This window comes from Phacochoerus africanus, chromosome 10, assembly GCF_016906955.1.
Source record: "Phacochoerus africanus isolate WHEZ1 chromosome 10, ROS_Pafr_v1, whole genome shotgun sequence".
NCBI lineage: Eukaryota > Metazoa > Chordata > Mammalia > Artiodactyla > Suidae > Phacochoerus > Phacochoerus africanus.
The window spans coordinates 70,048,273-70,063,487 of NC_062553.1; the positions used below are offsets into that span (position 1 = coordinate 70,048,273).

General features: G+C 37.6%; 1 protein-coding gene across 11 annotated transcripts in view; it reads left to right on the forward strand.

The window, feature by feature from the left end:
* Window positions 1–15,215, forward strand: part of MTHFD2L (methylenetetrahydrofolate dehydrogenase (NADP+ dependent) 2 like) — a 118,427-nt gene that overhangs the window by 10,783 nt on the left and 92,429 nt on the right. For all 11 annotated transcript variants that reach the window (XR_007137425.1, XR_007137424.1, XR_007137426.1 and 8 more), the window contains 3 exons: window positions 2,987–3,171; window positions 3,765–3,887; window positions 14,201–14,353. Coding sequence is in view for 8 of the 11 variants with exons in the window: in XM_047798244.1 (XP_047654200.1) it covers window positions 2,987–3,171; window positions 3,765–3,887; window positions 14,201–14,353 (461 nt within the window). In the remaining 3 variants the exon portion in view is untranslated. The remainder of the gene's footprint in view (window positions 1–2,986; window positions 3,172–3,764; window positions 3,888–14,200; window positions 14,354–15,215) is intronic.

Sequence of the window (15,215 nt, forward strand, 5' to 3'; positions counted from 1 at the left end):
GCTATGGTTGTAGCATAGGCCTGCAGCTGCAGCTCTAGTTTGACCTATAGACAGGGAATTTCCATATGCTACAGCTATGGTTGTAAAAAGAAAAAAAAAAAAAGCAGTGTTCAGAATGCCTAAATAACTACTGCAAATTAGGCACAGGCTAATAATTAATTAGAAGAATGGTCAAAAGAGATGAACATGCATTCCATAGAAGAGGAACTCTAAGTGTCCAAAACCCTGTAAGACATCCAACTTCTAGTAATTAGGGAAATGCATGTTAAAACCACAACAAAATGCCATTTAACTAATTGGTGAAATTAAAAACCTTGACAATGTCAAGGAAATAGAACAATAGAAATTCTTAAACACTGCTGGTGAACCTGTGAACTAGTGCAACCACTTTGGAAGCAAATTGGCATAAATTGAACACAAATATATCCTGTAATCCAGCAATTCCATTTCTGAGAGTAAACCTTAGAGAAATATTATAATGTTTTGTTTTACATTATTACATGTTTATATCATATATAAATATGATATGTATCACTTATACCATATATATTTTACAATATAGTATGTATGGTATATATTGTTATATTTTTAATGTTTACAGATACAAACTTAGGTTAGATAATAAAAGCAGTGGAATTATAAACCCAAATTTCACGATCGTGTTTAGCTCTATGGGAGAGGATTAGGTTTTGGAAGGGGGAGGTACATGGATGATTTTTTAGATGATGGTAATATGTTTCTTAAGCTGGGTGGTAAGGTTATTAATTTTGCTATTTTTTTCTTTTCATATGTTTTATAGATATTTTGCATCTACTTTTAATATAATTCAAATCTCTTTTGATAGCATTTTAAAACATTTTAAGATGAAGAAATATCCAGAATGCTACCTGTCTCACCATTTTATTTTGCATATTCCTTTTTAATCTTTAGGCATAGGCATTCACATTTTAAGTTTTTTGTTTAACTTCTTCACTTGATTTTATACAGTGAGTGTTTTTACATTTTTTTGCAATTATTATTTTCTGTGGCTACATCATAACTCCCACAAATTGTGATATAATAAACAATTTAACTCTGATAATTCCACAAATATTTAATAAACGCAATGTACAAAATACTCTTAGGTATTAAGGCCGTCATAGGAAATTTAAGCTGCCTACCCTACACAGCCTGGAGTATAGCGAGGGAGATCATTTTGACAACGATTTAAGATACTTACCTGAGGGGAAGAGCTGGGTGCTGTGGACTTTCAGAGCAGAGGCAGATTCCAAGCCGAAAGGGTTAGAAGACATTTCCCAGCGTGCCTTCCAATCTGAAACTGGAGGATTGTGGGGCGTGAAGGAGGAAGAGATTGGGCAAGGATGCTAGAAGAAGTAAGTAGGGGAAGGAAGAGTGTTTCAGGGAATGGTATATGCGAAGGCCCAGAAATGAGAACCTGGCACAGGTGAGGAATTGAAATGCAGCCGTGTGTAGTGTGGGACTTAGGCACAGTGAGGCTAAAGAAAGCTCAGGCAGGGAGTGTAAGCTATAGGATATTTGGATTTGAGTTAAAACTTGGAAGAGACAGCAACTTTGCATTGTGTTCATGTTGGCTGATTTTCATCATGCCTGTTCTCACCCGAACATTAGCAAGGGTACAGGTGCTTGAAAAAATTAAGTTGCTAGAAAATTTTTCTTTCCTCCTTTTCCTCTTCACAATATTCATTGACCTGTATTTGGCATTTTGTGTAATATTCATGTGTTTAGATCATGCTTTCACTGTGTCCTTCCGCAGTGAAAGAACAGGGGCAGCAGGGGGAAGGAACCATCTTTTACTTTATCAGGTACCTTTAAAAAAGTAATATGCAGGGAGTTCCCATTGTGGCTCAGCAGGTAGTTGACTGGTATCCATGAGGATGTGGGTTCAATCCCTGGCCTCGCTCAGTGGGTTAATAATCCAGCATTGCCATGAGCTGTGGTGTAGGTTGCAAATGCGGCTCAGACCCCACGTTGCTATGGCTGTGGTGTAGGCCGGCAGCTGTAGCTCTGGTTCTGCTTCTAGCCTGAGAACCTCCATATGCTGCAGGTGCAGCCCTAAAAAGATATGTGTGTGTGTGTGTGTAAAAAGATATATGTGTGTGTGTGTATACATATATATATATGCAGAAAGAACAATATCAATTCACCACTTTTATGTTTGAGATCATGGAGAGCAGGAAAGACATCTCGTAATGCCTTTCTAGAGATAGATTTATGTCCTCTGTTAAAGTATTGCATTTCTTACCTTCTTGGGCGCTTATAAACTGCCAGGAAGTAATATTCTGTGCAGTGTTTTTACTAGAAATGATGCCATGGTGTATATGTGTGGGTTTGGGTGTGTGTGGGGGGTTACTTTGCCACTGCTTACTGACCCCACAGTAATCAGTGACAAGAATGGCAAGACTGGCAGCTGTTGCCACAGAGTTGTCTTGGAAGATGAGATAAAATATTTCCTTGAGAAAGTGAGGAAAGTTGTGTAGTACAGAGCTCATGAGTTTAGGGTCTTGTACAGGATACACTATTAAGAGTGAACTGACTTTGCCTACAGGTCAAAAGTCTACGGAGTCGTGTGTATACAGCATGGCCTGAAGTTTTGCATATGAGTTCTGGTTTTAACTAGACCATACTGACCTGCCTCTTTTGAAAAAATAACAAAGTCTTTAATAGAGTCAATACTCTAGTCCAGACCTTGATTACATGACTTGATAATTTAAAAATATATATATATGTGAAAGTTAGGAAGAATCATATAGTATAGCTAGTATAATGCAGAACTAAAAAGTAGAATTAGAATCCTTGACAAAATTATAAATATATTTTTAAACCTGAAGAATAGGTGTCAAATATACCAGGCAAATTTTGCTTGCTCATCTGGAGAATCATAGATGTTTTGTTCACTCTTGTACCCCATGTGGTTGACTGTTCCTTGTTGCCTTTTTGGTACCACATTTATTCTTTTGCTTTTCAGACATGATGCAGTTATTATCTCAGGAACTGAAATGGCCAAACAAATCCAGAAAGAAATACAACAAGGTGTGGTATCTTGGATTTCCCTTGGGAACAGAAGACCTCACCTCAGTATCATTTTAGTGGGCGATAATCCAGCCAGCCACACGTATGTCAGGAAGAAGATCAAAGCTGCCACTGCTGTAGGTGGGGATGCATTTTAGTGGTACTTGTCACTAGATAACGTTTTCTGGTTTTACTTCAAAGTGTGATAATTATCAATGGTAACTGTCAACTAAGTGCTCTTTGAATAACATTATTATTATAGATTATTTAGCTATCAAAGTCATTTCTTCCTCTTTTTCTTCAGATTTCATATTGAATCAGTTCAGTGTGATTTCAGATCCTGTGATCAGATGTGATATCAACACTGTACATTTAAAGAGCTGTTTTTATTACATTTGCTGTAATCATGTGGTAAACCTGGCCAGTTCACTGTGTTGAATTTGGCCTAATAGTGATAGTGGTGGTCTTGGCATTCTTACTCTGTTCAAATCCACTCGCAGTAGCTTATCACAAATAAGTGCAGTTTGCCCAATAGGATACTGGGCCAAAGAATGCATGTGAATAATAAAACATCTGTACTGTTTGAAAAATCCCTCCCAATGATGCTTTGAACATCATTTTTGTAGAAGGGGGACAGGAACAGAGGGAACCAGTCACACACTGTGTAAGATACCATTAATGAAAAAACACATCTTTGTTGCTCAAGTGACTTTCTGTACTTGTTTTTCTTCCAGGTATCTATAGTGAGATCATTCTAAAACCTAAGGATGTTTCTCAGGAAGAACTGTTGGATATAACTGATCAACTGAACATGGACCCAAGAGTCAGCGGTATATTGGTTCAGTTGCCACTGCCAGGTACCTAGTGCTCTTCTCTGTGTCTGCTTTGGTTAGGAGCAAGGCCATCTTTCAACATTAGATCATGGCACCCTAAGTAATTTTTAAAATATGTCCAGAAGGGAACTGGCTATTATATTAGCATATGACAGGTGACAATTTCTAAATGACTTATGTTTACAATTACTGAAAATTGTGAAAGAAAAATTTAGGCTTTGGCAATATATGTAGTTCTTGGTTTTGCACAATAGTGCAAGACCATAAAAATGCCTGTGTAAACTGAAACTAGGCAAAGTGATCTTAATAAATCAATAGGAAAATATCAATTTTATGTTTTCTCAAAATATTAAAACTCTCTTATGGTGGTTTATAAGTGGATACGGAAATGGAGAAATAGTAAAACTAAGATTTCTTCAGTACACTCTAATTTAAAACATTAGGGACATTAAGAATTGAAGTATTTTATTTCATTGCCAAAATCTTGCCAAGAGGCGTTTGAATAGGAACCTTCCTTGTTCTCATCATGTAACTTACAGTATGGAGCAAGCATCTTTTCTGTGCCTTATGCCTTGGTGAATTGAACTGTTAATTCCTTTCTGAGTTTGGATCAACTTTCATTTTGTCCTTTCAAATTCATGAAATAGCTCTGAGAATTTCTTTAGAAATATGAAATATGAAGCTTTATTCTAGTGTCACTTCCTTTGAGGCATTGTCATCCTTTTTGTCACCATAATATCCCTCATTTATATCGGTCTGCCTTCACTAAGTTCCCATGGCTACATAACTACATCACTCCAAAGGACACTGTCAACATTCCAGAGTCATCACCTATATCTTGTACAACTCATTTCCATTCAATTAGAATCCTACTGAAGCGACTTGATCTTTTTTATGTTCATGTCTTACCTTCTTGCTGGCCTAGGTCTCTTCTGTCTTTGCTTTGCTGTTACCATCTTCAGATCTTTTTTTTTCACATCTAGTTTCACTTCCAGCATCTTCACATTTTTTTTTTTTTTTTTTGTCTTTTAGGGCCATACCCAAGACATATGGAAGTTCCCAGGCTAGTGGTCGAATTGGAGCTGTAGCTGCCGGCCTACACCACAGCCACAGCAAAGCCAGATCTGAGCCGTGTCTGTGACCTACACCATTGCTCACAGCAATGCCGGATCCTTAACCCACTGAGCGAGGCCACGGATTGAACCTGCAACCTCATGGTTTCTAGTTGGATTCGTTTCCACTGCATCATGGCAGGAATTCCCCAGCATCATCACATTTTATTTCCCTGTTGCACTTTCATCTTTATGGGCTAATTCCCTTTTCTACCCACTTTTGGAAATGTCTGGTGAATTTATCACTGGGAGAAAAGGAGGCAGTATGATTTGCTGTCTTAAGTTTGAAAGGAATAGCAAGTGTGCAGTGACGAGCATTGACGGACTTTGAAGGAAGTGACATGTTACTCATTGATCGTGATGCTCACCTGTTATTTACAGAGTGATTTTTGGACTAAAGAGTCGGCATCTCTTATATAATTACTCACAGTTAATATGCCATGATAACTGAAATTTGAACTGTGTTGTTGGAAACTGGTGTTATTTGACTACATTGTGGCATTGCAATTTGTGCATATTTCAATCAGCAAAGCAAGGACTGCCTGAATATTACAGATTACAGTAGTTTTGAGTTCTTCCTATAAGCTTTGCCTTGCAGAAAGTAAATCTGTATGATGCTGTTGCGTAGGAGCTTTGTATGATATTAATATTTTAATTTATCCAATGATATAACTTAATATCTTAGTATGTTATAACATTTGTGCTATTTCCATTGCATCCAAAATTCACATTTCTAATTTGTGTCCTCCAATATGGCTGCATTAAAAAAATTAGAAAGGATCTTAGAAGTTACCAGTTTCCCTTTAAGAAAATCTGACAGAGAATACTGTAGTCATCTTTTTAAAATAGCATGGCGATTTATGACTTACTTTTATAACTATGAAATGAATTCAACACATACAACACAGGCATTTTATATCATAAGAAATTAAGGTCTAGAAATATCAGGGGTATATCAGCATCACACATCTGTCCAAAAATTTTTGGCATTGGGTTTAAGCCCGATTGTTTGGCCTTTGCAAGGCAGGAATCTTTTATTTATTTATTTATTTGGACTGCATTTGCCCAGCAATGTTCTTGTGGTTTTCAGTTTAAAATTTTTTCTTACTTATATTTGTACTACATTCAAATTATTATGAAAACATCACAAATTTCCAAATATTTAGGCTTAGAAATTTAAATTCATGTCTGTAGAAATTTGACCCCTTTATGAGCAATATTCCTTCGTTGAATTTATTAGCAGTTTGCCACTAGATGGCACTGGTGACTCATCTGTACTAAAATAAATTGCTTGAGTTCTGTGTTCATTTGAGAGAGAAGCATAGATCCAAAGGAACATGGCGATAACAAATATCTAGATGCTTTGAGAAAGGGCACTTTTCTATCCAGCTGAAAAGCCAATAATATTCGGAATAACAGTGGCTATAATTTATTATGTTAAAATCTTAGGCATTTCACATTTTTTGATTCATGCAATCCTCACAATTACCCTGTGGAGGCAGAGCTTTTATGATGTACATTTTACTGAGGAGGGATTTGAGTTACAGAAAGGTTAGGTAACTTCCCCTAGGGTCGTAGAGCTGGTGCTTGATTGAGCTGGGCTGTGAATCCAGGCAGACTGGTCCCTCGTGCCATTACCATTATGTTACCAGCCTCACTACCATGACGGTGTTAGCTCGTGAGTAATGTGTGCTTCTGTGTGGCAGGTCTTCTTTTATGGGTGATGTTATTTAATCCTCAAAACAGCCTTAAGAGTAGGAATTATCTTTATTTTACAGATGAGGAGGCTCATCTGTATTACTCAACCTACTTAACCTACATTATACTGGGACATAGAATTTGTTGGTTAATAGAAGAAGTTGGATAAGTAGGAAATCATAAAACAATGCATTTTACCATAAACATTGTATTGTAACATAAAGCATTTATAATACATGAATTCATCAATCTTTTTTTTTTTTTGTCTTTTTGCCATTTCTTGGGCCGCTCCTGCGGCATATGGAGGTTCCCAGGCTAGGGGTCTAATTGGAGCTGTAGCCACCGGCCTACGCCAGAGCCACAGCAACGCAAGATCAGAGCCATGTCTGCAACCTACACCACAGCTCACGGCAACGCCAGATCGTTAACCCACTGAGCAAGGGCAGGGATCGAACCCACAACCTCATGGTTCTTAGTCGGATTCGTTAACCACTGCACCACGATGGGAACTCCTCATCAATCTTTTAATGTAGGTTGTTGGGGAGGAAGAAATTTTCCTCTTCTCTTCTCTTCTGAGTTCTTCTTGCAGCTGGCCTGGAAGTACACTGACATGAGATAGCTTAACGGGTAAAAAACAAACAAAAGTTAAAAAACATGCATTCATGGAAGAGACCCAGGAGAATTGAGTAATTTGTGGAAATGGCTGAAGCCCTTACCTTAAATACCATTTTCAGCCAAAGGCAAAAGAAGATATTTAGAGTAGTGGTTTGGGGCTTCAGAGGGGCGAAAAGCAATTCACCTAGAGATGCAACAGCGAATGTTTGCTGAGCCATGCAGGGACAGTGGGACACAGAGTGGATTCTGATCTCTAGGCATTGCTGAGTTCACTCAGCACATCTCGCCATAGTCTTTGCAGAGATCTCTGGTCATGGCTCTGTTCTGGAGACAGGTCCTTTATCTAAATTCTTTAGGTAGCTACAGGGGAGGTAAAAAAGGCAGACTTACTGTGTCTTCTGTTTCTTAAAAATAATCAGCCTAGGAGTTCCCGTCGTGGCACAGTGGTTAACGAATCCGACAAGGAACCTTGAGGTTGCGGGTTTGGTCCCTGCCCTTGCTCCGTGGGTTAAGATCTGGCGTTGCCGTGAGCTGTGGTGTAGGTTGCAGACGCGGCTCAGATCCCGCGTTGCTGTGGCTCTGGCGTAGGCCGGTGGCTTCAGCTCCGATTTAACCCCTAGCCTGGGAACCTCCATATGCCGCAGGAGCGGCCCAAGAAATAGCAAAAAGACAAAAAAAAAATCAGCCTAAACTAATCCTCATGCCAAGGAGACATTTGGGGTGGGAGTTGGGGGCAAATCGTGCTTTCTCCTCAGGTCCAAGACTCTTTGGAATCTACCATCTGGAATTTTGTGTTGTCTTCTGGCATTAATAATACCTATGATTTATTGCCTATAATTTTCAGTGTGAGGTAAAACTGAAGTGAAAGTTCATCTTTTTAAATGTCTCCCAACCTTCATAATTGTCTTGTCCTTATCTAAGTCATTGTTTCTTTTTAGTTTTTAAGAGTCTTTTGAAAATATTCAACTTAGTCTTCATAGAAATACCAATTGTTTGTACTCTTTTTAATTAAATCACATAATTTACTGTGAAAGAACTGGCAAAGGCAGATTGGGAAACTCACACAATTGTTCCTTGATTATCACAAAACTCAGATTTTAAAATTTCATTTTCTGGTGGTTGCTCCTTGTATACAGAAATACAATTGGTTTTTTTAATATGTTGACTTTGTACTCAGTGATCTTGCTAAATTCACTTTCTTTGTTCTTTTGTTATTTTGTATATTCTTTAGAATATTCTGCATAAACAGCTATCTGTGGCTAGAGAGTTTACTTCTTCCTTTCTGAACTTTAGGTCTTTTTTTTTCTTTTCCGTGTCTTATTACACCAGCTAGGATCTCCAATAAAGCACTGAATAGAAATGATGGGGGTGGACACCCTTGCTGCCTTCTGATCTTGGGGGGAAGATTCAATATTTCATTATTAAGTATCATGTTAGGTGTAAATGTTTTTTGTGAATGCCTGTCATATTGAGGACGTCCAGCTTTGCTTTGCCCTTGTTGAGCCACCAGCTGCAATCTGTTTCATTCTCTGCTCTTAGATGGGCTTCTTGATTTGCTTCTTGTGTGTGTTGTTCAGGGGTCAGGCAGATTGGGCAGAATTTATATACATAATTTAAGTCTCCTCTCTGTGGTTTTCTCTTTTCCTGGATATATCCCTTCAATTTCCAGCTTCTACAGTGGCCCCGAACTTTGTCCCTTGGTTCCTCAAGCAAGGAAGACTGCAGATTTCCATCCAAATGCTAACTGTCCTGTGTCTAGAAAAACCTCCTAAATGGGAAACTCTTTCAGTGACATTCCTTTTACGTGTCTACTCGCTTCCAAATCCGTTGGCTTCTAGTAACTCTCCAGTGTTTTCAGATAGTTGTGGTTTTTAAATATTTTAAATTTTACTTTCTATTTATAGTTATTAAAAAAATGACTACATTCCACAAGTTGTTCAATAATCCTTGATAGTTCTTTCTTAATATATTTTTTCCAATGTTTATAATTGTTTTCTGTGAGAAGTTGGGTCCAATATAACCAACAGTATCATACAGGGAGCCTACTTTTTTTTTTTTTTTTTTTTTTAAGGGCTGCACCCTTGGCATATGGAAGTTCCCAGGCTAGGGGTCTAATTGGAGCTGCAGCTGCTGGCCTACACCACAGCCACAGCAATACAGGATTCAAGCCATACCTGCCACCTAGAGCACAGCTCACGGCAACACCAGATCCTTAACCCACTGAGCATGGCCAGGGATGGCACCCACATCCTCATGGGTACTAGTCAGGTTCACTAATGCTGAGCCATGACGGAAACTCCTACATTTTTAAATAATGTGGTCAGAGTAGTCTTTACAGAGAATGTGGAATTTAAGCAAAGATTTTAAAGAAGAGAGGAATTTAGCCAAAGTCGGAGTTTTTTTGGAAAAGCCTCCAGGCAGGCAGCAGAGCAATAACCAAGGTGGGAAATGCTTGATATGTTAGAGGAATAGGAAGAAGGGCATGGTTTTGAGGAAAAGGGTGGTGTGATGGACATCCATTTCAAAAATATAACCCCTGCTATTTTGTAAGTAGGTTATATGGATGCAAATGTAGAAGCTGATAATTAAGTAGAATTAATTGTTGCAAGAACTCAGAGGAGAAATTATTACCCCTCAAGTCAAACCAGAGAGGACATGGTGAGACTAGTGAAGTGCTAGATATGTTATGAAGGAAGAGGCATTAGATTTTTCAATTGATTGGATGTTGCGTTTGAAAGAAAGTAAGGGGTCCAGGATGACCCCAGGTTTCTCTGGCCAGTAACACAGAAAGATGGAATTGCATCAGCTGAGATGGAGAAGGTGATGGATTTAATAAGACAAGATCCGTGCCCTGAAAGACTCACTGTCCTAAGTGAGTGAGATGTTTAAATAACTAACATGATCAACTAACTGAACTCATGTGGTAAGTACTTTTTAAAAAATTATAGTTGATTTACGGCATTGTGCCCGTTTCTGCTGCACAGCATAGTGACCATACTATCTTCCATCATTTTCTGTGGCGATTGGATATAGTATAGTTCCCTGTGTTATACAGTAGGGTCTCATTGCTTATCCATTCTAAATGTGGTAGTTTGCATCTACCAACCCCAAACTCCCTGTCTGTGTCCATCCTACTCCCTCCCACCTTTCCCCTTGGCAACCACAAGCCTGTTCTCCATGTCCATGAATCTGTTACTGTTTTGTACATAGGTTCATTTGTACCATATTTTTATAGCAGTTCTGTGGGGGCCAGAGGAGGAAAAGAGTATCATTTCACTTGATGATGAGGGAACAGGTGGTAATGGGTCAGTGAAAGTATTAAAGAATAAATAAGATGTGAAAGAACAGGGAGGAAGGAATGAGTAATGGAAAAATACTCATGGGCAAGAATACAGAAATGCAAAAATGCTAAGGGCTTGGGAACGGCCCACAGTTTGATGTGACTTGAGTTAAGAATGTGTGATAATTATGACTGGGAGAGGGATGGAGCGCTTGGAGAGGAAAACTACAGGACAAAAGATAGAATCAAGCTAAAGAACATGCTATTTACTATGCTACTGAGCTTGCACTTCTTCCACAGGCATTGGGGAAGCAGAAAGAGGTACTTTTAAACAGTAATGTGAAAATCCTTGGATGGAAAATAAACTAGTAATTTGTTCTTTTTGTTTTTGTTATTCCTTGTCCAAAGGCAATTAAACATATTGTAAATTAATCACAAATATATATATTCAGTGTTGCAGTTCTACAGCGTAGTCCCTAAAGGCATTCCCTGAGCTGTTCTACTACAGTGCTATGGATTTAATTGGGTGACTTTTTTTTTCCTGGCATGATTTAATGACTTCTCATAACATTAAATCAATGGGAAAAACACACTCACAAAGTGAATAATGTCACCAACACCCATTTGTTGGTGTAAGGAATTAAGTGGTTAACTGTTTGCCAATGTAGCCTGTGAATCAAAAATGTTTTATAACCATTGTGAAAAAATTAATGCCATTGACACCTATGATTGTTTCTTCTTTTCAAGTCATGAGCCCCAGGGGTGAGACATCAGGGGACTTTCAGTAGCAGTCAGTCAAAAGCAAGAAATGTATTTATTTCTCTTACTCATTTAACAAAAGTGCATATTTGCTGTAAAATGTTTGATACTTTTTTGCATGTGTTTAAATACTTGTTAGAAATACAGTTGTCTTTGGCGGTCTAGAAGAAACAGTACATTCCTTGGGATATTTTTAGGATTATGAAATGTCTGGATTAGAAGGGATTGGGGGCCCTCTCTGAATTTGATTTTTTGTGTGGTATTTAATATGGTTAATATTTATGACTTCTATATAATACAGAAGGAAAAACTGAATTTAGGGCAAAAAAACATTTGGATTTTAATTTGGTACCCTCCTCTTAGTAGCAGTTTAAGGTTGGATGAGTCTCAAACTCTTTGAGCTTCATCTTTAAAATGAAGAGAAACCTTTTCTACCTTAGTCCTCTGTAACTATGAGGACCAAAGGGTAAACCCATCTGATGGTAATACAAACATTACAAAGCCCTATTTGAATGTAAGATATACAAACTTGTATTATTTCCATACACTGTATATTACATAATAAAAGGTACATCTTTCCTGACAAAGGGTGTATGTGAGATTTAGTCCACTGCTGAAATAACATAGAGTTACATAAAAATGATGTATGAATTGATTTCCTTAATTTTTTTTTCAGGCCCACACCCTTGGCATATGGAAGTTCTCAGACTAGGGGTTGAATTGGAGCTCCAGCTGCCAGCCTACACCACAGCTCACAGCAACGCCAGATCTGAGCCACATCTGCAACATACACCACAGCTTATGGCAATGCTGGATCCTTAACCCACTGATCGGGGCCAGGATAGAACCTGTGTCCTCATGGATCCTAGTTGGGGTCATAATCCCCTGAGCCACAACAGGAACTCCAATTTCCTTGATTTTTATGATCTTAATATTTTTAATCTACTCATGTAGTTCTTTTCCTTTTAAATTAAATAATCAGCACATGAATTATCAGTTTTCATGTGTTCTCCACATCACACCTTTTATATGTCCACACATCTGTCTTTTAAACAAGTATTTAAGACAAATTCATTTTGAAATGGTGATCTCAGTTGCAGTTTAAGAAGTACATCAGAGGGAGTAGGATGGACTGGGAGTCCAGGGTTAATAGGTGCAAACTATTGCCTTTGGAATAGATAAGCAGTGAGATCCTGCTGTATAGCACTGGGAACTATATCCAATCACTTGTGATGGAGCATGATAGAGGATAATATGAGTAGAAGAGTGTGTGTGTGTGTGTGTGTGTGTGCCTGGGTCACTTTGCTGTACAGTAGAAAATTGACAAACACTGTAAACCAACTATAATGGAAAAAATAAAAATCATAAAAAAGAAGTATATCAGGACAGGTCTATAATTGCCAGTTTCTAGTGCTTGCCTACAAATTTTCAGATGCTTACATTGCTTTCTGAGCATTTCGGCTGCTGTGTGGGATGAATTATTTGTTAAAACTGAATGTTATTTTCAGTAAATAAAATAGCACAGAGCAGTAGATGGCAAAATTCAGGGCAGCTCAGACCCATTTGGTGAGAAAATGGCTCTCAAAATCTACAAAATATCCTTCATTGAGTTCTTTCAATCATACATACATTATTGGCCTGTACATGCAATTTTGAACTTAGAGAATGAACTAATTTCAGCCATAGCTCAGTAGTGGAGATTTCAATTATAGTTATTTCTCTTTTTTATTTACAAATCTCATGATTTTATTGTAAAAAATCTCCATGAACTGAAGCTTCTGCATGAGTGACAGGTGTCTGAAAAATGAATCATCATGATCATCATCATCCAGATTCAAAAAGGAAGCACTATGTTTTTCCTCAGATAGTAATTTAAATATATAATTCTAAAGAAAAGTTTTGCTGGAACCTTGATCATCTTCTAACTTCAAAGAAAACAGAGGATTACTCTGCCAGGATGCTATAGAATTAATACAATTATTGAAAGTGACAAACTTCATTGGAGAAAGATTTCAGAGACCCAATTTCCATTTGAATATGATTCCTATTATGACTTTTATATATGTAAGGGACTTTGGTAGTCTAGTGATGGCAAATTGGACCTATAAATATTTAAAATATTTAAATATATCTTATTTAAATATTTTAGGCCCTTGGGTTAATTGTTAGGTTTAGGATAACCTAAACTACTCTGCACAGGGCAGAATTAAGAGCCTATTTATATTTCTAGACTTATTACTTTCCAAAATGAGAGGATTGGCATCTCATATATCATTTGATTAGTTAATTACTTCAGGTTATGACCTTTTTCTTTCAGAGAAGAAACCATAATGATACTTTGGATATCCATGTACTAATATAAGCAAAATGTGTGTGTGTGTGTGTGTGAGAGAGAGAGAGAGAGAGAGATGCTCTTTCTGATGTCATTTGGGAGGAATGCTAGGGCATTAAGATATTATGACTTTTTAACACTAACAAAACCCTTTTAATCTTCAGTGCTAGCGATATTCAATAGAAGCCTATATGGGGAAATGTACAGGAAAATCATATATTTAAATATGCAAAGCAGTTGAGGTAAAGACTTATCACTTGGCTCTTTCCAGATCTCATTGGTATTGTTTTGTTTCACAGACTAGCCCCTTTCAGCAGGCCAGCCACTTCTGGCCCCGGACTTATCATATACTCTTACAGCGGGTAATGACAGCCAAGAGAACTTTTGACTATTTTGGTGACAAGAAGGAACAGAGTAATGATTTTATATCTTAACTGAAGTTGAACCATAAGTGATCTGGCTGTTGGCCGTCAGATTTAATTATCCAGACTTCTAAATAAATAACAGTTGCAAAAGGAGATAAATTTTATTTCCTTTTCAGACCATGTGGATGAGCGGACAGTATGTAATACAGTTGCCCCTGAAAAAGATGTTGATGGATTTCATATCATCAACATTGGAAGACTCTGCCTTGATCAGCATTCTCTCATTCCTGCCACTGCTAGTGCCGTTTGGGAAATAATCAAAAGAACAGGTGAGTCTACAGGACATGGGTGCATTGCCTTGATGAAAAGAGTGAAAGAAAATAAGCCATAAAACTTCAGTCTATAGAAATATGTAATGTTACAGAAGTCAAAGAATAAATCCAAAATAAAATGAAGAACATGAACCAGGTTACAAGTAATTGCTGTTTCGCCTTTTAGGGAATGAATTTTCCATAAAGTAGGTTTGTCTCCCTCATTTTAAACTATAAACTAATTTTACTTATTTTTTTTTCTGCACCTGTGGCATAAGGAAGTTCCTGGGTCAGGGATTGAACCTGCACCATAGCAGGGATGACACTGGATCCTTAACCCACTGAGCACCAAGGAACTCTCAAACTGATTGTATTTTGATGGGCATTTTTTCAAGATGTATTATTTTTCCTTGTCTTAAAAAAAACAAACAAACACAAAATGGGCTGAATATTTTTGAACTATCTCTAATGACCTATAAACATTTGCCCTTGAACTATGCTCTAAATATAGTAATTCTCTTGAAGACCCTTAAGCAGGCAGGTGACGGTTCTCCTGCCTCCATCACTGTCACCTCCATTTCTGGCAGCATCTCCTCCTTTCTAACCTGTTCTTTTCTAAGACAGAGAGAGAACTTCCAAGGGAAAGAAGATCCTAGAATTATACTCTTACAAGGTTAGCACTGGGAAAAACTTTAATTCTAACTTTTTTGTTTTACTAATGAAGAAATTGTGTCCCAAAGAGGTAAATGTCTTTTTATCTTCCAGATCTCTTTAAGTCCATAATTTTATTACTTCTCTCCTGTGGAGTAAAGTATAGGAGTTTCATGAAAAATATTTTTTTTTCTCACTTCATTTGTCCCAGGTTTGCTCAAAATTTGAT